Raw genomic sequence first — 24,778 nt, 5'->3', positions numbered from 1 at the left:
AATATGATGGCTAGTGGCTTAGCAACTTCATCTGCCAGTTCCCTCAGGACCCGCGGATGTATCTCATCAGGTCCCATGGACTTGTGCACCTTCAGGTTCCTTAGATGGTCTTGAACCTGGTCTTCTCCTACAGTGGGCGGTTCTTCATTTTCTCAATCCCCGCCTTTCTATTCTGCATCATGGGCAGTGTGGCTGCAGTCCTTGCCGGTGAAGACTGAGGCAAAAAAGTCATTGAGTATCTCAGCTCTGTCTCTGTCCTGGGGAATCAGCTCTTGCGTTTCCTTCCAGAGAGGGCCTACCTCTTCCCTAGTCTCTTTTCTCACTGACATACTTAGCTTGCTAACATAGCTGCTGTGTTTTCTTCTGACAGAAAGCATTGCTGTAATCATCAGACAACCAAGAGAAAAAGGAATATGCCACTTTTTCCTTTTCATTAACTTTGCTCATAACCTATTTCTAGACCTTTGTAACTAGTTGGGTCATCTGCCCCTTCAAACATGCCCCAATGGACAAGCAAAACTGATTTCAGGATAAATGAAATGTTTAATGACTCATACAGCTGCAGGTAAAAGCTGCGCAGCTTTCAATTGCGACAGTCTGAAAAACCCAAAGACTTCAGGGATCTAACCAGGTATTGAGCTGTACAGTTTGGAAGTGTGTTGAAAAGATTGGTTAGGAGGAAAAACAGCAGAAACCAGCAGCACAGTTGCATCTTCACCACCACCACATGCTGGGCCAGCTAGTCTTCATTTATACTACAGTATTTTTTAGGACCACAACAGCTAGGTAAAAAAACCTGCATAGGCTGTTTCAAACTTTCCTCCTGAGGCACTGACTGATGGAGGGGGAAGACTGCAGGAGAGAAAGACGAAATATTCACATTGTTATTTCATTATGCTTAAAAAATGGTCAACCCTCTCATTTAGCTATCAATACTGATCTTGAAACATTGTTTTCAGGAAAAAAAAACCAAACTAGAGGAGATTACACAGAAGAATTAAGATAACTAATGAACACATTTAAAAGCAGGAAACTAGTAGAAAGTATAAGTCTACAAACAAAAAAAATTAACTAGTCATTGAAATTTATAGCTTCTTCACATGCAAAACCCCATGAGATTCTGAGCAGAATGAGTAGCACAGAATACCTTAAAAATGGGCTATAACTGCATACTATATAGTATTGTACTAAAACCTAATTTTGACTGTGGTCCAAATTTGGGGGTGAAGGGGGCAGGGGAGGGCATGGAAGTAAAGCTTACTGCCTGCTTCTTGGATCTTTGTTTTCTGCAAACTCTCATGGACTTTCCAAATGCATTTTCCTCAATCTTGGGTAAGCTCAGGAGCTGTGTTTTTTAATGGCACTGGGGTTTTGACTGATTACCTAGATTGAAAGCAAAATATTTCACTAGGTCAGCAAAACCAGTATTTGGCTGTGCTTTTAGGATATTTGGATTGTTTAGGAAAACAAAGAACTTTTTTACTTCTTTGCCTATTATACTCTACTCCTTGATTCTAACCAAGACTTGTAAAAAAAAGACAATTGTGGTGACTGAGTAATAAAAATTATCATTTTTAGTTCTCGAGCTGAATGGCACAGAACATTCTGGGGCAGTGACAATGGTAAGAAACCACAATCAGAAACATAAATTTTCATATGGTTCCTACTCTCCCTTAATCAGTCTTGACATCTTTTGCAACCTTTACTGAACTATAGATGTCAAAAGCTTCCAAAACCATACTCTCCTGCCAAGAGAAGCAGCTAGACTAACAGAGGAAATACTGGTTAGTGATCTATGACCTGCACTTATACATTTGTTTAGATTAGATAACTATTTAAAGTTGCCCTGCCTGATCTCAAAATAAAGGCTACGTCTGAACCATCTCATTCATGGGAGCTCATTTCAGTGTTAGGTTTGACGCAACGTGAGACCTGTCTTGCCAGGAGAGTCAGGAGTTCTGAATAATTCAGCACTTTCTTTTAAATCATTCAAGTGTATTCTTGATTATCTATGGAGAATCTGAACTTTTGATGAATCAGCTCAGGCATGCTACTTTGATTTCAGCACAGTTTATCAGCTCAGGCAAGACTTCTTGTCCTACTGGCTGAACTGTTTTCAGGGCAAATTATGATCAAGAAAAGAAGCAGCTACACCTTTTTTTTGGTGCACTGAGCAAAACCTAAGCAAATAAGCCCTGGAAGCCCACTTTATTTCTGTGGGAAGGCCTGGGTATTTGAAGGGAGAAATGCCTGTGCACCCCTTTAGCATTTCTTCAGATAAAGATTCTACTATGTTGCAGTGAATGTGTGTCACTCTGCAGAGCCAGTGCAGGTCCCACACCATTAGACAGCCTTTCAGAAGGCCAGAGGCATTTGCAGGAAGAGCATTGAGTCACCAGAAAAGCCAGTAAGCCAGAACGGCATCACAGATGTTAGCTCAGTGCTGCTATGGCCACAGGGCAGCTAATCCCAGTAGCGTTATCTGGATGACGTACGTTCCCCTCTCCCATTCCTCCACACTCAAAACTGGCCCAATAAAACTTCATGCTTCAGGGAAATGAATTTTGTCCTTGCATTCTGAATGCTCCTAAAGGACTATTTTCCATAATATACCTAGCCCACACCACGATGGTATGCAAAATAGCTCTTGACTTGCTATGTTTTAATGTTCTTGCAACTGATCACAAATCCTCTGACTAATGTTACTCAGAATTCTGATGAAGAAACTACAATAAAGCAAAAAATCAATTTGGTATGCCTTAATTGAATAAAAACTGGCTATGTAAAAATGTTGACCATGTAAACAGGCTGCTCAGGGAAGTAACAGGCTGCCTAGAGAAGTGGTTGAATCACCATCCCTGGAGGTATTTAAAGGACAGGTGGACGTGGTGCTTAGGGTCATGGTTTAGTGGTGGTTTCGGCAGTGTTAGGTTAATGTTGGACTCAATGATCTTAAAGGTCCCTTCCAACCTAGACAGTTCTACAATTCTATACAAGCTTTGCAATGTCAGCAAAACTACCTCATGTGCTCTCTCTTGAAAACCTGGAGAAACCTTGCAAAATTACTCGACAGACCATTAATTTCCACCTACCTTCACATTCTCTTCACTTCAGCTCCCCACACATGTTTTTGTAGCACTGGGAACTTCCTTCTGCCCTCACTGCTTAGGCATTTTGAAGGGTAAGTCCACTACCAAACCATTTTGCAGAGAGATTCTTCTTCAGCTTATCTTTCACTCAGTTTCTTTCTGGACACCTGGTACAATACTTCTTCATACACATAAAAGGGGACAACTATAGAGAAATCTGGATTTCTTGGCATCCAATGGCACCCTGCCCACTATAGCTCCTGTCTCCTCCTCAGAGACAGTCAATTAGTCAGGAAGAATCAGAAAACAGATCTTTTCTCCACCTTACAGAGCAGTCAGTTAAAAAAAGATAAACACTTCAAGCATGGAAAGACTGGGAACGTTATACATCTCTTTTTCCTTGCAAATTTTTCTACTTTTCCAAGAAATTGTGACACTGGAAAAGGTTTATGTGGAAACAATTAACACAAGAAAAGTTAGGTACAATAACAAAAGCAAGTTGCAACTCTTACCAGTAATTTTCCGTAGAGGATGGTTCATTACACCCAAAGAGTAACATGTGATGGACAGTGTCCATGCTCGCATGAGGCTTAAAGTCAACTGAAAAACAAAATAATAAACCAAGTAAGATGTCCTTACTCTCACTATGTTACATAAGCAAGAGCATTTTGTGCCATTTTTTCTCTGTAATACTAGAAACAAGGCATGAATGTCCCCACTCATTTATTTACCTTTGCATTCCAATTACAAGCTTTACTTAAATTTCCATTCAGCAGCCTGTCTCCCAAGTAAAACACTGTACCTCACTTAGGCATTCAGAAAAAGAGATTCCAAGTTCCCACTCAAAACTGCTGTGTTTTTCCCCAAAAGTTAAATGACACTTAGTAAACATATCAATGTATCCCAAACCAGAAAGTTTTATTGTAACCAGTCTTTTTTCAATCCAGCTTCAAAATTTGCACTTGTAATTTAATAATATTTTTCTACTTATTTTGTACTTCACCAAAAATACAAACAAACACTAAGTTACAATTAAGAGCAACTAACATCTTATGCATTACTGATATCTTCTTCCAGTATTCCACCCGGTTTACATTTTTGCTGCATCTTTCTTGGGACAACAATTCCAATGAGGGATTATGATTTATTCTCACTAATATGCCAAACCCTTTGGAACGGAAAACAAGATCTCTTTAAAGCCAACACAGTCTCATTGCCCAAATATTTCTCATCATTAGAGACTTAGACGAAGGTGAATGTTCAGCACCTTCTTTATCTGTCTGTTCTTTATCGCATGCCACAAACCCATTTATTATAGGAGAAAAGTTACCAACATCATACTGTAATAATACTGACTATAAATGTACAATGATGGCATTTCTAGAAATAAAGCAAGCTACATTGTGTAACTTCCTTTATTACTACTGAAATGATATGTCAGATGCAGGGAATGCAATGGAATTTTTCTTCACGTGAGACAGAGAAGGATGTTTGAGGGTTTTTAACCTTATCCCACAGTAGAAATTCCAAAACTGAGTCACTTGTGCCCTTACATGTACATAGACACCAAGGAGCCTTCAAGTAAGCATCTTTTAGCTTTTGTAAGAGTCCTAACATGGGCAGATGGTGAAGGTGCAAATCACTGAAACACTATTCTGCACCTGAAGTTTGCGGACTTACATGCACTCTGAACTCAGTATTTTAAGGTGCAGTTGAGGGAGGGTTCCTGAAGTGAATGATGATGTCCCAGTTTCACGAGGGGAAAAAAACCTAATCAAATAGTTTCTATCTCTATTTTTGGAGCTGAGGTCTGTTGTGAAAAGTGAGGAAAACCAGCCAAGAGCTAAGGCATCCAAGTCAAATTCTAGCTTGAAGATGTATGGCATGCAGTCAGGTTGTAAGGAAATGATCACGCCAGAGCTGAGGGCTTTGCTTGGGAAGGAAGAGATGCACCCACATGCCCTGGGAAGGTACCTTGAGTACCACATATGAATTTAGAAGGGCTAAACTTGCCAGCATGATTAAGTCTAAAGACTACCTAACATCTGTTTTTTTCCTACTAGCAAATTCTGCTAATTTCATACCTAAAAACCTAATCTGCATTACAGAAAGACCTTTCGTTTTGATGTTTTTATTAGTAACAATATGGTTAAATCTCACATGGGACAGACAATGTCATTCTATGTGGACTTCCCACCTTAGTTTTCAGGTGTCCAGGTGTTTTAAGCTGCTGTTACCAATTTAAGTGAGAGATTAAATTTCTGAAGGAGTTTATAAGCAGTTCACAGACGTGAAATTTAATGAACATTATTGCCAAACGTGATACCTGTACATAACATACTGTAAGTAACACCTAGAGAGACAGCTTTTGATTAAGGTAAAATTAAAGATTAGGCATCTTGCCTGCTAAAGCCATCACCTGCCCAGCTGGGTAATACTGTCTCACTGTTCTTTTTACTTCTCTACCTCTCTCACATCTTGTGTATTTACTATAATGAATGTGTCAGGAATTGTTTTATTCCCCCACACAGTGCCCATTACAATAACATTCTAGTGCATGGATGGGACCTTTAAGCACTATTATAAAAATTATTACAAATAGCTTACTAAATACTACTCTTACTAATAGAAAATAGTGCACCACAGTTTACCAAGCAAAATCAGATTTCTGCGTGAGCCACTTGCATACACTATTTTAGCTCACATATCTCATCATTGCTTCTGAAGAAAGAGCTGAAAAACCTCTCAGTCTGCCTATGAGCTTGAGAGCTTTGTACAGTCAGTTACTCTGTTCCTGTATAGCTATTTTCTTAGCAGCACACCCAAGCTTGTACCTTTCCAAACAGAGAGTCAAAAAAAAGCCAATTAAAAATTCCTATGTTGTAAAAACCATACAGATTAGCATGAGATTCAAGCCAAATGCAGTACTGGTCACTACCGAAAGCTTAAGAAATATCAAACAAAAGGCTTATATTCCTAGGTGACAGCCTCCACATTTTACAATAATGAACTGAAGATTACTCAATAGTTAAGTATTTTTTATGCATGGAGAAGTGCTACAAAAATATTAATAAAATAACAGTAACAGTTTTGACATATATATATATATATATACACACACTAAATCTGAATACCCTGACATACTTTCCTGACCAAGTACTACTTTGAATTCTGAACTCCAGGAGAAACAGGAATGAAGAGAACATGACAACAGTTTAATCTTAACAGTGTCTAGTTAAGCTATGTAATAAAAAAAAAATCATTTCTAAGAAGTTCATCTTTATAAATAACAATTCAATGATACAGAGTTGATATCCTTTAAAAAAAAAATTTGCTGTATTCTTCATAATGGAATTAACTTTAAAGAAATGTATCAACATATCAGCGTCTACAGTTTGACAGATTAGGGAGACATTAGAGGCCTTCAATACAGTGAAGTCATCATTACTTGGCAATAGGGAAGTTTATATATGCCATACTAGAGTAAACAAACACAACGCATCTCAGAGTCATGTATGGATGAAAAGTAATATATCATCTCATTATTTCAGTTTGTGTTGCTGAACATAATAGGCTCCATCTCATTTCTACAGCACAATCTGACAGATAGGGACTTACCATGAGTCAGTAAGAAAAAGACACATTTATTTACTGGTCACCCATGTGAATGCATGCAAGGAGGTGAAGATGACAGTCAAATTTCTTGGCTGAGTGGCCTGTTGTCAGACTAAATTCTTATGACTGTCTGTAGAGCATCCTTTAGCTATCACTACAGCTCAGTAGTTAAAAACTGATTTTTATCAATGCCTGCACCATTAAAGACTCAATCCCGTTTCTGGCTTGGCAACTTATTCACAAACATTAATCAAACATGAGGCAGAAGAAGAAAACTGCAATATGTTTTTTAAATGTAACTGGAATAATACTTTCTTGAAAAATTACATATTAATCTCACTCATTAATGCCTTTTTCATATTAATCTCACAACCATTTAATTTCACAGGAGCAAAAGGTATATTCCTAACATTAACATAAACGTAAACCAACCCACCGCACAAACAAAAACTCCCCCCACCCCAATCTGTCAGCATTTACAGCCCTTTGGGACAGAAGAACAACTGGTTCAAACAGAAGTATCAGCCTTGACAGTCTGACCTTCCGCTAAAGAATATCATACAGAAAACTAACAGCATCTGCAAAAATACACAGATGCATACCTGAAAAAGACAAAAGGCAAAACTTGCTCTACTCCTCCCTCTAGTTGGTAACATTTCATAAGTAAGTTTGATCAGTTCCTTCTTTGATAATGTCTGAGAACTGACTCTGAACAAGTTGGTAAATTCTGGCACAGTATCCTTCCAGCTTTGCAGTATGAAGTTATACCCATTGTCCCCGTGCAAGCACAACTGTCTACTGGTTTTAAATCTTTAGGGGAATAGCAAAGCTGAAGTCTGAATTCAAACTCCTCAAACACAATTCTAATAAAAAATACTGAAAATATTTTCTACTTACTAACAAATGTAGTACTGCCTGCATACAACACTAAAAAAGAAGTTCTCTCTTCCAAGGCCCCTGTACTTCACCAATATACAACAAACTATCCTGCTGCAGGTTCTGTAAACAGAATCTTTTCTTCCACTCTGTCTTGGAGAAGGGAAGAAAAAGGGGTAAAAATACAAAAGCAGAGTAAAAAAGGAATAAACAAGTGATTCTTGGTCAAAGCATAAGGACACTTGGTCATAACAGCATCCTTTTAAAGGAAAAGAACACATAGAATAGAGAAAGCATTTACTTGGCAGCGTCGTCTGCAAATAAATTGAACTGGAAGTAGAACACGTAGGTTCCAGTCTCAGCTTTACCATTGTGCTGTCTCAGAAACCCAGGTTATTGTTTCAATTCTCTGTATTCACACCTCCTCGTGTTGAAGCTCTTCAGAATACACACTGTCTTCTCAATATATCACCAAACAGCAACCCATAGTGACAGTTCATATGTTAGTTTTTAGACACTTTTATCATAAAGTAAAATAGCAATTAACGAAAGTTAATTACACCATTTATTGGCAATGCAATGAAGGCAGTTTCTGCTTAAACCATAAAAATGTAGACACTATCCTTTTAAAAAGAAGTATTTCATTCTCTGTGTGTCAATCTTCTATGCTTATTTAAGCAACACAAAGTACAGGCATGTAAGTAAGTTAATAGTTAGCTTCACAACACTTAACGGTATCAAGAAGTATTTAAGGAAAAACTCCATTAAGCATCTCATTTCTTAGATGATGTAACCTTTTATAAAAATCTCTTTCCTGAGACGATTTAGTTTGCTAAGACAGGTCAGTTTGCATTCTTTTCGTCGTTACAATTGGATATGTTTGAATCTGCTATTTCCAATGGTTACTTAACTTCTGTTGATTGTGAAGACTTCAATCTGACAAGTCTTTTCCACTGAAAACACTTTCCAGTGACTTTACTGAAGCTAGATGCAACTGATCACATGCTTAAGATTGGCCTCTCCATTTTGGTGGAAGGGACCAAAGAGGAAAAAAAAAGGCAAACAATTTTGTTTTATTTTCAAGGCATCCACATATAGGAGGTTGTAAGCAATGCTTTCACAGGAAAACTTTCGGTTCACAGAACATTTTTTTTTTTTTTTTTAAATTTGCTCATCAGGTTCCTCTTGGTCTTCAAAGCTCCACCTGACAACTAGAATGGTTTCTGTGTCCAGACCTGATTCTGCTTTGTAATGCATGTACTCAAGCACAGCAATCACTGGAAAGGTGACCAAATCCTATAAAAATATGGTGAAGAACATGTCAACACCTAAAACCTAGAAGCTTCTAAGTCTTCAGAGAAAAAAATGGTTTGCCTTACATGATTCACATTGGGACTTTGCATAAATACCACTTTTAAGCAAATTCTTTTAGTAGGTCCTTTTAAACATATCCACAACTGAAAAAAGTTTATATGGCTTTAACACATGTAAACACCAAATGACAGAACTAAATGTGCAGCAATCTAATAAAGAATTGAACTATGCAATTTTGCAACTCAGTGAAGCACTAAATAAAAATTGCTTAAGCAGCAGGTTAGTAGTATGCCTTTCTATGAATCACTTTAAAGCAAAAGAGTTCATTGCACACACTGCACAGCAAGTATAGTTTATCAGAGAATGAACACTCACTCCCTTTCATGCTCATTTTTCTTTCTGGGGTCAAACTCACAGCCAAAATGTGAGGTCAGGTTCTGACTTCTTTACAAAACAAATACAGAGAGAAAGCACTGAAGAAAATCTAATCTATTTTTTTAGTTACTATAATACAACATGAAAATCTAAACACAATATTCCATTTCTGAAGGATTTCCACAAAGAAATCCCCATGGAACAATGGTCTTACAATAGTCAACAAAAACTATGCAGGGTTCCCACCATATTTATTGTAAGTGCAGAAGACTAAAGGAAGGAAAATATAGACATTTTAACTTCTCATTGTTTTCTTTTATCTCAGCTTATGGCATATTCCAATAGCGAAACTATCTTCAGCCAAACCAACAAGCCTTCTGTCTACCTGAACAACTGCATGTTCACAAGCAAGGCAAAATAAAATTAAAAGCACCTCAAAGACTTTCCAAACAGATGGTGGTGTTTTGCTGATCTATATAATCTCAGCATTTGTACCCTATTTGTACACAGTATTTCCTTCTATTTGTCTGCCATCTTATTCATGCCATGACATTAAAAAAAACCCAAACAGTGGAGAGGGTTTGGTTAGTTTTGTTTTTTTTTTTCCCCCCAGATAAGTAAAATTTTACTGCAGCCAACACTGACTGTAAGTGCAAAGGATTTACAGCCTGTACCAGCAGGTAAATAAACAGTCTGCTCAGTGGAGCAGAATTAAGTATCCGGCCAGAGACAGAAAGCCAATACTTTACAAATGGGACTGTTTGGTACTGACTGCCAGAGGCATCTGCATGCAGCTCTTTAACCACTATTACTCATGAATCTCTCCAGATACAGTTTGTTATCTTGACTCTAAGTAGCTCGCTCTAGTTTGTTTCCACATTAGCCATGATGAATGCATTTTGGAAACTCTGACAACCAAAGATTAAGTCAATATGAGTCAAAGAAAAAGAAGAACATGCTGAGGTTCTTCAAAATGGCTTGCTTAGGTTCTTCCAGTCAACCAATACTCACCTACATAGGCTTCATCATCCACCGGCAGGGGTACGGACATGCAGAGGTAGGTATCAGACTATTAGAAGACAAAAGAACAGAAATGACTTTTAAATTGGGAATATTTAGAATTAAAAGAATAGAAACAAAGCATCACAATTCTCTACACTTTCTGAAGATGACTGTGAGAACCCTGAACAAATTAATAAAAAAAATTTATATATTTATAAGCCTTAGCAGTGAATTTAATTGCAGTGGTTCACAAACACTGCCCCCCTCCCTGCCGGAAAAAAATTTGAACCCTCTCAATGTCCAAATAAACAGCATGAATCAACGAGTGTGCTACTTAAAGTGAAAAGAATTACTGCGTTTCTGATTCATTGTGTTCTTGGTATGCACTACTTTTCTCAGCATCTATAAACTTACTATAATCTAAGAATCAACGGCACTTGAGTGGAAGGGGAGGTGCTGATCTCCTCTCTCTGGTGACCAGCGATAGGATGTGGGGAAATGGAATGAAGCTGTGTCAGAGGAAGTTCAAATTGGACATTAGCAAAAGGTTCTTCACTTCAGTGGTTGGTCACTGGAACAGGCTCCCCAGGGAAGTGGTCATGGCACCAAGCCTGTCAGAGTTCAAGGAATGTCCAGACAACACTCTTAGTCATATGGCTTAGTTTTAGGCAGTCCTACACGGAGCAGGGAGTTGGACTCAAAAATCCTTATGGGTCCCTTCCAATTTGAAAAACTCTATGACTCTATAACTTCACAGCTAAATAGATTTCTACTTACAGCGGTATTTCACTCTATTCCAATATTTATGTAACTGGTCCACAAAGTGTAAAAACACTGTGCCATTGTAGCAGCAATCACAGAAATAAATTTGTATTTGATTCATGCACCTAATTCTATTATGATCAATGAAAATATTCTTCCCCAGGCATTCTAACTAACAGCACATGTCCTTTAAAACAAAAAAAAAAAAAAAAGAGAGAACAGAATGAATTAAAAAAGAAACAATTCGATATGTGATTTTCTTGCTTGAGCACTGTAACGGACTGACATTTTCCTGGAGCAATTGGACGAACAATCTACACAAGATAAAGTGTAATGGGCACTCTGGGCAGAAAACTTACTTATCAGGAATGACCTCTGCATGATGCTATAGTTGCCTTTGTTGCCTAAAAGATTTTCGGTTTGAGTTTAACATGCTCAGCATGTAAGCACTCGGTGTACTTTGTGATTAAAATACAAACCAATTAAAATGTAAACACAGTAAACTCGGAGCAATGCCCACAAACAAAATCCAGGTTTTCCATCTGCAAGCACTTTGGATAACTATGAAAGTACTTGCAATATACAACAAAGACCTTGAGAACAGTAAAACCTAAATATGGCAATCTTACTGAAAGGAAGGCTCTTACTTTGTACATCAAAAAAACCCAGTCAGTAAATCATTGGAACCGCACAATGCATGTGAAGTACACAAACAAAAAAATGAAGTCAGTCTCATCTTCATCAGTTAGATGGAGGGCAGGTCTTACAAAAGCACCATCCAGAAAGAACATCACCTGCTTTACTGAGATATTTGGCCAAAGATGGTGTAGGATATCTAGATTAGTATTGTAAGAAATAAATTCATTGCAATAGTTTATTTCCAAGTAACAGAGATTAGGCTATAAAGTCAGCAATGTGGCTATTAGGTTGACAGCTACACTGTTAACTATTCTAAACATATTTTTTTTAGCTTGTAAGGATGTTTAAGAAAGGAAAGATGTCCACTACTGGAACTTCACTACACCCATGAACTCAAAATCTGACAGGACTTTCATAAGAACTGTACTAAACAGATGAAGACAGAATTCTTGCTATGAAAAACTTCAAACCTACTTTAAAAGAAGACACTGCAAATAGGTGTAAACATTTAAATGAAACTGAGAAGGAAGGACAAGTACAATGGTGATAACAATACATGATTACACAAAGCAGTGATGTACACAGATAAGAAACCATTTTTGGTGATCTTGATAGAAGACAGGATAGATGAACAGAGGTCAGCTGATACAACCGATGTGAGTGCCTTTGTGTACGCTAGCTATATGCATTTATAGAATGAACACACTGAAGCCTTCTAGAAATAGAAAAGGAAATATTCTACCATTTCTACTTAACTGAAGTTCAGCAGTAGTTTGTTTTTTTTTTTTAAACACCGTTCATTTAGAATCTTATACCCAAACTCTGAAAGTCAATGGCAGCAATGCCATTGTAGTAGAAATAAACAGTAGATTCTTTGTCTTTAAATACCAATTGAATTTAGAAACACTGTGGACTAAAAATATGGATGTCATGGTTTTTTTTGACAGCATACTTTACCCAATTAAGAATTAAATTAGTTATGAACAGAGTATTAGGACTTATCACTGACGCAATAGCTGAGATTTTGTAACGTGTCACAACATCTACAAAGATTATTAGAAGTCTAGGTGTACTAATATGTTTGGCTCTTTCTCTTTTTAATCAAAGACTGTTAACTGGAAATTACAGATGTACTAAAATGGTGTTATTCTACTCATTTCTCTGAGCTGTTGCAGAACTCAGTTGTGCTTCTCTGACTCAGTGTTATAATACATCTATAAGTAGCAACTGTCCCAGTTAAACATTTTTCTTCCATGTTCTTTGTCATCTCTCTTCAATACTCTACATACTCTACATTGTATAGTTTAGAGACATGCTCTTAGGTAATCTGATGTGCCTTTTGGATTTTAATCCTTAAAAAGAGCAAGTATTTTTAAGAGAAAAAACAAACAAACAAACAAAATTAACAAGACCCACCGCTTTGGAGAAGAAAGGGGCAGGGGGGCAGGGAGAAGAAAGGGAATTTTCCAAGTTTTTTTACTTTCCATCTGTTTGTTATTGTTTGCATTGCCTTCCAATAGTCATCTTCAGATCATCCTCCAAAGTAATCTGAAGCAACTCCATTTCATTAACAAGAGATCTTGGCCAGCAGTTACTCTAACATGACAAGCCTATAGATGACCAGTACAGGCAAAACATTGAATTGTTAAAATTCCATACTACTCACAGTGCAGTTTCATCCATCCTACTAGTTACATGATTTTTTTTACAAAACAATCTCCTCTCTATCTCTATCAAAATGTATTTTTCAAGAGCAGAGAAATCTGGAAACAAACCCACAAAACTACCCTAAATACAACCCTTTCCACAAATGCTTCCAATCACTTCTTAAGATGAAAGAAGGATGTTTGAAAAAAACCAAAAAAATCTTAATTCCAAGATTATCTATGGGTTAAAATTTGACAAATTCACGACACAAAGAAGTATCACTGTCTATTAAATATCATAGTCTGGACTGAAACTCCAAGCCAGCAACCTCTCATTATTATTGTAAACATAGAGGATATGTTCTAGTTTTTGTATTATTACTCTCCTGTTCTACCTCTTATGGTCTTTCCGTAAATAACTCCTATTAGGTATAGTAAGAGAAGAGGTTGCTTGGCCAAATGGATAACATGGTCAATCAGTATGGTCATTCTGAAGTCTTTACCATTACCGGTAAGAAAACTGGTCCTGGCATAGTCACTAGGGTTTTTAATTTTGCTTCTGACGTACAAGCCAGGTTGTATTTAGCTAATAAGGTAAAACGAGCAAATGAAAAAACAGCTATTGGATCCCACAAACAGATTCTGGTCACTTATCTCCAATTGTCAATGTTCCAGACTTCAAATACAAGAAGAGCAGGAACATCCTGACACCAAAGCATTAGAAAAGGCACATTGCAGAATTCACAGTAATCCTGCCCTGTTTTCTCTACCTCCCCATAAGCGGGTCTGTGAGTATGAGGGTGCACATCTGATCCATCTTCAGACGAAAATTATTATGTAGACTTCAACTTGTGTAAGAAACAAGCAGGGAGTCGGGTGTGTGTCAGGGGGAGTGAGACTGCTCCACTATGCACAACCCTGTCAATTCAGATGTTTCCAAAAAAAGTGAAAAGATGAGACAAATAGAACTTTCAAAGTGCAACAAGCTGCCTTTTGAAGGCATACTGGGGAGGGGCAAGGGAAAAGCCCCACATTTTTCCCTCCCATCTCCTGCACCCTCCCTTTTTTCTTTAAAGGAGGCATCTGTGTTATTAATAAGGGCCATTACTGACTAATAATTACATCACTTCTTATGAATCTCTGCTATCGACAGTGACTGTGCCAGGATCCAGATTCATATAAGTAACTAAATTCTACTTTTTGTGGAATTCTACCCTAAGTAATAACCAAGTCATTCATACAACTTTCTCCAGAGTCAGAGCAAGTCTTGAGGGATCTTAGGTCAAGATTGCAACTTGATTGTCATAGCAATAGCAAAGAAAGAGGTGCCAGTAATTTCTGGGTATCCGAATGATCCGACTTCCTTCTCGTTTTATGTATTTTTTATCTAGTATGGTATACCCAAGCAAACCGGATTAGAAGAAAAACTTTAACCAAAGACTTCAAACTGACAAACTAAAGTTTCAAAACTGAATACGCAAGTATTACAAGTCACTGATGTACTGGCAGAAGCTCAAGATAGGCAGTTTCAAAAAAAACCACTTTTGCCTTTAACAATAATTATGAAGTTTCAAGTGTACATTTAAGAACTCAGCCAATGCTGTAGCAAAATTAATTTACCAATGAAAAGTTTGTTCAGCCTCAAACATAGCAGCAATTAATTAAAAAACCCAGACAAACTGTTATTTATGAAGAAAATTACCTGAGATACAGTTTTGATTGCACTGTAATTTTTTATCATTATTTCTTATTTGATTTGTAGCAAACACAGGTGTTCACAGCAGCAAAACTGTGTTACCAGCAGAGTAAACACATTTCCTTTACATTCTTAATAATGCTTTCACAAAATAGCCTTCAATTTGCTTAACAATATTGGGGTTTGTATCTGAAATTTAGAGTTTTCAAAATGAGCCAATCCCACCCCTTATTGGAAGACAGAACATACTGCTTCCTGTTTAAATAATAAGTCCTAACATACTACTAATTTACTGTGCAGAGGGATAATTTTCTTATAATTACCTGAAGTACAAAGAACAATTACAGAATTTTCCCATCAGAACTGAAAAAGCCCTTCAGTATTCCTCTCCACAGCTCTTAGATGTCCTGCACCCTTCAGCAGTACACCAAAATTACTCTTCACATGACATATTAGTTGATTTTTTCCCTACTGTGTAATTGGAATAATTATTAAGAAAAAAATATTTAAGTACCACAGATATTGTTTCCTCTACTTATGAGAGGTGGTACTGTTCAAAAGCACCAACGAATGTAAACCACATTTACTAACTGAGCTGGAGAAATATTCCACCTCATTGATTTCCAGATTTGTATTGCTTGAATATACACTTCAGTGACCCTGTTCATAAAGGGCACTTGGAACAGTTTCACGTGAATGTTCGTGTTTGGTCCTTGTGCAGAAAGAACGCACAACGGGCAGATTCACACAGTTAGTGCACTCCTAAGCTGTGTGAGGGGTCCGTTCTCACTGATCCACCCACGAGGCAGCTCCAGCTGTAAGGCACACACACCACACCACCACCACATTGCCCCAAACCCCCAAAGTTACTACAAGTCTAGTAACTCATTGGAAAAAAATGCAAGGCTTTTGGCAACCTTTCCCACAGCCTTGACAGCCCAAGACACACATTAATTGAATTTTATGCAACTAACCTACCAGTACAAGGACAGATGTTAAACTTGGCTCCAGCCACTTCCAAATCATTCCCCCAAGAATTATAACACCTCCACCACTATAAGGTGCTACCTAAGCAGATGATACAAAATCATTTGGAGTTTTTTTTCCCTTCTCCTCTTCTTTGGAAACATGTACGTATCTCCTCTGTGAACTGGGTAAATATTTTACAGAGTTTAAGCTGTATGGTAGCTGTATGCCCCTACACTAAGAGAATTCAATGATTCCTACAGTAATCATTCCAAAACAACACTGTGAATGAACATAATCTAGGCACAATCTTAGTGGTAGTACCAAAAAATCATCTCAGTTTCAGGGAATGCATGCAGACAGTTAAACTTCTTGGAATCCAGAGAAATTATTTTTCAGTATCAGCTTTCAACAAGAATTACCTGGGAAGCTGAAGTATCAAGGACCTGAGAAAACAAAATTAAACACAATTGCCTACAGTAATGCCGTGGAAGAACTCATCTCAGCAGCAGTACCATTTAAGAAGTTCCCCTTCTTTTTTGAGCTTGGAGATATTTTTGACTAAACAACCAATGACTTCAGCCCTTCCAGAACAACTCTTACGTTACATTAATCTTCTGATTGTATGTCTACTGCAAGTTACACTGATCATAAATTGTAAACAAAGAACTGGTTAGTTCCATAAATTGTAAACAAAAGAACTGGTTAGTTCCATTAGACATCTTTCCGTTAACTAGCTGTGACTCTCAGTAAGAAATACGACTGATGTGTGCATACCACCAACACAGAAAGAGGCCAGAAGAATGCAGTTTGTGAAGTCTTCTGAAAGTACTAACCTGTGGCCAAACACTGAATTCAGAATTCATAACAATCCAGTTTAAACATAATTTTCTTTTCACAAAAAATGCATGACAAAGAAGAAGTAGCACAGAACATACTGGTGTTGCTCTAAAGATACTCTTCTGTTCTCTAGAATTTAACTCATTCACATCTCCTCCACTAATTTCTGTTCCTCCTCATTGTTTTTGGTTTTTTTTTTTCCCCACCTTTCCCACATAAATTGTTACGCCTGGAAACTCAGGAACTGGAATTATCATAGAATCAAAGAATCACAGATGAGTTTAGGTTGTAAGGGACCTTAAAGATCATCTAGTTCCAACCCCCGTGCCATGGGCAGGGACACCTCCCACTAGATCAGGTTGCTGAAAGCCCCAGCTAAGGTGGCCTTGAACACTTCCAGGGATGGGGCATCCACACCTTCCCTGGACAACCTGTTCCAGTGCCTCACCACACTTATTATCAGCTTATTAGTCATAACCAAAATAGTGATACACCTCCAGAAACCTCTTAATAAAGCATTTTAGCCATTGCACTTGTCCTCTTGCTCTTTTGTTTATTTTTGCATCTTTTGTGAATGGAAATAAACTTGCAGACGGACTCTGGAAGCAGGAACCTGTATCTCGAGTTGGAAGGGATCCATAAGGATCACTAAGTCTAACTCCCAACTTACGCTCTTATATAAACATCAGTACAGACAACCTGAACTCACAGCAGATCCATGGTTGTTAAATACATCTGCCCATAACTGGGGCCAAGAGGTACATGAAGAGATAGCAAGCTAGAAGGAAGCCACTACTGAAGAATTTTCTCTCTAAAGGCGATTCTTCCCTTCCACATTCTTTCTGCCACAAAAATGAACTAATGGCACTAGAACGATGGAGCTGTTAGTTATCACCTTTTGTGAACTGCAAGAAAACTAAGATTGTCTTTTCTGCTATTGCTTCTTGCCAAGTATATCAGTGTTTAACTTGTCTAAATGGGAACCAAGTTTCCTGTACAGTTAGTGGGGGGCACTGTGGACAGAGGAAGGGAAATGAGGATAAGGGCAGGTGAGATAGAGAAGAAAATAAAAGCTAGACTTAGAAGTATATAAGGCTAGTTCTTGATTATTTTCACTTATCTTTTTAAGACTTAACTTGGTAAGTTGCTTTCTGTTGCTGCCTTCCCCTGTCCTTTCCCCAAATTTATACTAGATCATAGCATTTCAGTTCAATGTGTACATAAAGGCGGTTGGCTACAGGTACACATGAATGTGAAAAGCCTTATGTCATCTCTATTAACTGTCACAGCCTTTTGTTGTTGGGTTTTGGTTTTCTTTTTTTTTTTTTAATAGGAACCTGAAGTGACTGACACCTTCATGCGTGTTTCCTAGCTCTTCAACTAATGGCTCCTCAGGTAAAATCAATAAAACATAACTACAAATGTGCATCTGGATGAACAGAGTACTTTTCACTCTTTCTGAAAGAGAAGTTTAATATTTTACTGTACACAAATAAGACCTAGTAGAAACTGTATTTATGTTTTGCACTCACTGGCATGACACCACCTGCTCAAAATTACATGTTCCAGAGGGGTGCTCCCCAATAACCGAAAACCTCATTTTCCCTTCAGTATTTTTTGAAAGTGCTATCTGCAACAATGAGTCATCATCTACTGCAGCACAACATCCTGCTCTTTCCAAGTACCTGCAGCCCTCTAAAAGAGATGCAGGGTCTTTTAATGACATACATAATTTCCTGCGTAGCTTGGCTGCAAAAAACCCCAACCATTAATCATTGTTTATCTTGCTTAATGAAATGACATGTGAAAATTACATTAGAATCTTGGACTTTTATGTGATTCTTAAAAATGCTAATGTTAATATTAAAAAACTTAATTATTGTCTTCATTTTTACTCACTTGGCTCAGTAGAAGATAAGCAACTTAAAACCTGAAAGAGTATACCATTATAACTTTATAGTAGCTTCCCTGGAGTATTTTAAGCATTTAAAATACTGGGTCAAAAGTATTACACCCTTACAAAATGCTTCTTGGTTGTTTTCTCTCAGCTTGCCAAAGTTGCAGCAATGTTCAATTTAACTAAATTCACTGAGGCATCACCTGAGATTTGGTGTAAACCACAATTCTAAAGAAATGTGTACCTTACCAATACTTTTGGAAATATTTAACTTTAATAAAACTCATATTACGTGTTTTAATAAACTTCAGGAACTCAATTTATGAAACTAACATTTTACAAATAAAATTAATCAGATGAAAAGATTTTCTCTCATTTGAGATTACTCTTCTGTTTCCTACTTTTCTCTGGACATACGTACATCTATAAAAATTACCCTGTTTTTTGTTCATTTTATGTGAATGTGTATGCAAGGCTTTATTTTCCTAGCTTATAAAAAAAAAAATAAGTATGTGGCAAAAAGAAAAACAGCATTTCTCTCACCTGCTTAGGCATCACCCCAGGCATGCGAATGTCCAATGCAAAATCTGACAGACCGAGTGAAATCACTGGCTGGTCACTTCCAAGGCATTCACTGGAAAGAGATCTGGTAGTATCTTTATACCTTAAAAAGAAGGATGAAAGATTTTTAAAAATATTGATCTTTGTTATGTCTTTCTAAAAAGAAGGGTCTTCAGAACTAGTAAAGAAGTTTGACAATGCTGAGTAGCTCCAGGAGTGATCTGGAAATTTCACTCCTTCATGAGCTGAGGAAAACATCCTACTTATCAAGTACTTAGTGAAGTAGTTCCTCTAAGCAATCGGACAGACTAGTTTGCAAAACATCAGCTGAAAACGTAACCTGTCATCTCATCTAAATGACTATCTGAGGTACATGGATGTACAGACAGAAAATTAATTCACTAGAAAATGTAAAGTACTGTTGATCATTCACAATGGTTCGTTGTTTATTTTTAAAGACTGTATACCTAATGTAAAATTCAGTACAGATTAAATTTAAATAATGTATAAAGGGGAAATTTTTAATTCAACACCGTGACATTTATGGCAACTATTATAAGTAGCAAAGTAAAATGGTAAGTTTTACAACTTCACATAAATATCAGTCTGTGTTGAATGCAATGTATAAAAAAATTGTAAAAAAAATCACTAAGGAACTAAATGGTAAGACATGATGCAACATCGATAGAAATTTCGGATATGCATATTCATATATATAAACATAGAAGCGACACGGTAACTACAGTGCCAATATACCTCAAAGACACTAAAACACTTTTTTTTGAGAGCTAAGAGGCTACTTCTCTTGTCCACACCACATTAGAGTTTACCTATGCAATTCTGCATTCAACACCTCCCCAAATTTCCCAGGATTTCCCAGTTTTAAGCTATTTGATGCTTTCTCATTACTACATTATTTTATACTGCATGCTAACTTGAGTGGCTGCAATATATTTACTCCCCATGTAGTCTCAAATACACCTGTGGCGTTATGTAAAAAGTTCTATTAATTGTTATTTTTATCATCCTAAACTCACATTTGATAGAGCAATCTTTGGATAAAACAAGTCTTCAATATGACAACAGTGCCATTTCAAAATTGCAGAAAGAAAATTCAGAGCAAGTGAGCAAAACCAAACAAATACCATGCACATTTTTATCTAGGACGTGCTTTTTTGTACATCCATAGTATCATAAGTGACTGCATGCATTCAATACAGAAGGATCTTCCTGCATAACCCACCTCTTGAAGACAGAAAGTGGGCTTCTGAAACCCAAACAGATGTTTTGAAAAACAAGAAACAGTATTAGCAGGTTGTTAACGAGGCCAGCCATGTCCACCCTGCTGTTTCTGGCCTGATTAAGTGAGCAGAAGAAGGGTAGTGCAGTTCTGTCCGCTGTGATCCTCACAATTAGGCGGCAGCAGCAGCAGCATCAATTCACTACTTCATTATTATGTGCTCTGCAGGCATCCTCCAGCGTCTGACAGACCATCTGTCTTGGAAGGTGATGCGCTGTAAATCAGGAAGGTGGATGATGCTATGTTGTCTTTATTATTAGCTGTAAAAATCTGCTGAAGAATCTTCCCTTGCAGATAGATGACACTGTACTTCTGTCCACTTAAGGAGCTGAAAAGGAGTAGCACTCCTGATGCTTTCTCCCTGGGTTGTGCAGTTAAATCTGCATGTTACTTATCAATCCACAGTGCCAGAGACTCCAAGTGGCATCACAGAAACCAGCGTCAGTCATCCTTCAGAACCTGTAAAAATAGAAGCAGATAAAGGATGACTAACACATTACAGCATTAGTTCTCAGCAAATCCCTGTTGAGGCATTTTAATACATTAGTAAGTTCTTTCGCAAGCTTTAGCCCAACCCAGTGAAGATTGCACCAAGTCTGTTGATTCCGCCTTTTCCTCCCCTCCCATCCATACAGGGTCAGAAACTGACATATTTCATACTGATATACAAAACGCACTCTCAAACACTTTTTACATGATAGGAAGACACACAAAAGAACACTCAATACGCAAAAGGCAAAGCACGGAGTATTTCACACCTACAAACACTAGTCTGTGTTCCACAAGCAGCAAAAAAAAGCCAAACACTGACATAGCAAGAATCAAGGTTTGTGAATTTTATCAACTATCACTAAATGTTTCTGCACATATTCCAGGCTGGGACAAGATTTTACTTTTAATACACCTTGTAATACACCATTATGTCATTAAGGTAACTGCTTCTCATGTACTTTAGTTACTTTTAATATCTATTTCAGAAAACTGATAATTACAAATTATTTTTGGAAATACTGCAAGAAGAACTATTCATATCAGACTGCTTTATATTAGTTGAATAGTTTTTTACCCTTTCATATACTGAGGTTGTATCAGCGTCAACCATCACTCTCCTCCTTACTTTAAATGTTCTTACTTCCCCATTTTAGTTGATACGTTTTAATTTCAAAATTTAAAGTTTTGTTATAAGTATGCTAGAAAATCACACCTGTGTGTTACTGAAGACATATACTAGTATTTTTATTGAACATTCCAACTCTGGCAGAAGCAAAAATTTCAAGTCATAATGAAAGTCAAAATCCTTAAAATGTATTATGTATTAATTCTTTTAGGATAAATATTAAGAGGGAAAAAACACCCCAAACAAACTGCCTTCCAGCCCCTGGAAGACATAGTCAAAATACTACCAAAAGGATGAAATAGAAAAGAAGGATTCTGACATGAAACACAATTAAAATTCATCTGGTTTACGACAAATCACTTCCATCTCAGGGCACATGTACCGAAAAGGCTTCTTATGAAACAAAATTGCATATGCATAAACTAAGACGCCATGCTAGCCACTTGCCTGTGGTTTATCAGCTAAACTAGATTTGCATTGAACTGTCTGTAAGATTTAAAAACCTGATTACACTAGCCATCATTAAACTTGCATATTTTATTCATTGAAGGATGACACAAAAGATTCAGTCACAAACACCTAAAAATAGACTTCATCTTAGCTTTCAACTGACCAAAACCATGCCAAAGCTGTCCAAAATCATCCATACAAGCAACAATACAAGCTTAATTCCTTTTTTTTTTTTTTTAACGCAAGTTTTCATGTCTTCTGTGATCTAAATCATCTTCACTAGTGAACTATGGAAAGCTGCAGCACATGTAAAGGACTGTACTATAATGAAAATAAAAAATAATGTAAAAAAAATGACAAGTGTGATAAGCTTCACAAAAAGTTGAAACAACTATAAAAACAGAACACTTCATTACTTTTATTCTTTAAGGTACAAGTATGCAACAGTAACTGTTTAGCATCTTTGTAAGCCACCTGGCTGGAAGTTCTAGTACTATTTTAATTTGTATTACCCAAGCAATGATGTCTTTATTTTCAGCCCATACTGTAAATACACCTGACAAGCAAGAAGCCTGAAGAACAGAAGGAGGAGGAACACACTGGATTTTAACATACACAGAATTACAACGCTCTGATGTAATTTTTTGTGTTCTGAAAAGATATTTTCCAGTCACTAGAAATAAAAACAAATGCTTAACTTCTGCCAGCTTCAAGAAGTCTGAGATTGGTTACACCAAGTCTATTAAAAACATCTACCAGGTATATGAGTTAATACAAGAAATTTACTAAGAAGCCTCACCATTAATAGTCCCTCCTCATTGAAATATGAAGGCTTCTTTACAGCACCTTTCAATTCTTATTGCAGAGTTAAGCATGTTAATAGCGAAAATCACCAGAATGCACATTAAGGGGAAAAAAAGAAGACCGAGAAAGGACTCCAGGCCAGTCAATCTCAGATCTGTGCCTGGCGAGATCATAGAGCAGATCCTCCTGGAAACGATGCTAATGCACATGGAAAATAAGGAAGTGATTGGTGACAGCCAACATGGCTTCACCAAGAGCAAGTCATGCCTGACAAATGCGGTGGCCTTCTATGATGGCGTTACAGTGTTGGTGGGTAAGGGAAGAACAATTGACATAATTTGCCTGGACTTATGCAAAGGATTTGACACTGTCCTGCACACCACCCTTGTCTCTAAATTGGAGAGACACGGATTTGACAGATGAACCACTTGGTTCATCATTGATGAACTGGCTGGACGGTCGCACTCAAAGAGTTGCGATAAAAGGCTCCATGTCCAAGTGGCGAGCAGTGATGAGCGGAGTTCCTCAGGGTCAGTACTGGGACTGGTGCTGTTTAACATCTTTGTCAGTGACATGGACAGTGGGATTGAGTGCACCCTCAGCAAGTTTGCTAATGACACCAAGTTGCATGGTATGGTTGACACACTGGAGTAAAAGGATGCCATACAGAGGGACCTGGACAGGCGGGCTTGTGTGAATCTCATAAAGTTCAACAAAGCCAAGTGCAAGGTCCTGCATGTGGGCCGGGGCAATCCCATGCACAAATATAAGATGGGTGAAGAGTGGATTGAGAGCAGCCCTGCCAAGAAGGACTTGGGGGTGTTGGTTGATGAGAAATTCAAACTCAGTATGAGCTGACAACCTGTGCTTGCAGCCCAGAAAGCAAACCATATCCTGGGCTACCTCAAAGGAAGCATGGCCAGCAGGTTCAGAGTGAAAGGAGAGAAAGGGAGATGAAAATTGGATTGGCAATGTAAGCATGCTATTTTATCCCACATGTCCCACCCAGACATAGCAGAAAACAACGATATAAAACAAGGGAGTGAAGAAAAACAAAAGAGCAAACAGCAACTAGCCACAAGACATCTTACTGAATAGGTGAAAAAAGAAAAAAAAAGTGGTCAAGAAACCAGAATTGAAAATAGTATGCAAAATAAAGTAACAATATTTCAATGTCATGTTATACAAATTAAACAGTGAGTTTTTTAAAATAGCAGCAATTAAATGATCAATTTCCAATAATCAACTACAGAAAAAGAAAGCTCTCTATTAATCAAGAGTTAATGAAACACATTATACTTATTGTTTTATTGTTTATTGTTTTCAGTTTAGTCACTAGACTAAACTGAATTGTTTATTGTTTTCAGTTTAGTCACTAGAACATTTTATATACAATACCAAGTGAATAAGAAGCAGCAGAAACCTGGTGAAAGCTTATGGGGATTGATAGGAAAGTCTACCACAGGTGGTAAGTTCTCATAGTTGAATCTCTTTTCTTGTGTCTTAGCCACTGAAGTAATGAAATTGGGCAAGGACTACTTGAGTTCTATCTTCAGCTAGAACAGAGAGTCCACATTTCATCTTGAAAAAAACTTGAAGTTTAAGGAACAATTGGGTATTCAAACTATACTCGGTTCACCAAATGAACTGCAGCTAGGCCTCCAAGCTGAAGCACTTTGCTTCTAATAACACAGGAAAATCAGTATGTTGTAGGATCAGAATTAATAATGCACTAAATACAGCCACTCACGACATTTTGGTCAAAGATTCACACAAAAAGCGTTTGGCAAGCATCTGTGAAACTATACAACATTTTGTGCCTCAACATC

The 24,778-nt window shown here is 37.4% G+C and overlaps 1 protein-coding gene across 4 annotated transcripts in view; it reads right to left on the bottom strand.

Annotated features, from left to right (window-relative positions):
- PAM (peptidylglycine alpha-amidating monooxygenase) overlaps positions 1–20,613 on the bottom strand; it is an 81,899-nt gene extending 61,286 nt beyond the window's left edge. For all 4 annotated transcript variants that reach the window (XM_009891661.1, XM_009891662.1, XM_009891664.1 and 1 more), the window contains exons 1-4: positions 20,522–20,613; positions 19,261–19,381; positions 10,281–10,338; positions 3,602–3,689 (exon numbers count right to left, since the gene is read on the bottom strand). In XM_009891661.1, the coding sequence (XP_009889963.1) occupies positions 3,602–3,689; positions 10,281–10,338; positions 19,261–19,381; positions 20,522–20,613 (359 nt within the window). The remainder of the gene's footprint in view (positions 1–3,601; positions 3,690–10,280; positions 10,339–19,260; positions 19,382–20,521) is intronic.
- Positions 20,614–24,778: the final 4,165 nt, after the last annotated feature.

The sequence above is a fragment of the Charadrius vociferus genome, unplaced genomic scaffold, assembly GCF_000708025.1.
Source record: "Charadrius vociferus isolate BGI_N301 unplaced genomic scaffold, ASM70802v2 scaffold609, whole genome shotgun sequence".
NCBI classification, from domain to species: Eukaryota; Metazoa; Chordata; class Aves; order Charadriiformes; family Charadriidae; genus Charadrius; species Charadrius vociferus.
This window is presented reverse-complemented; position numbering and strand designations above follow the sequence as displayed.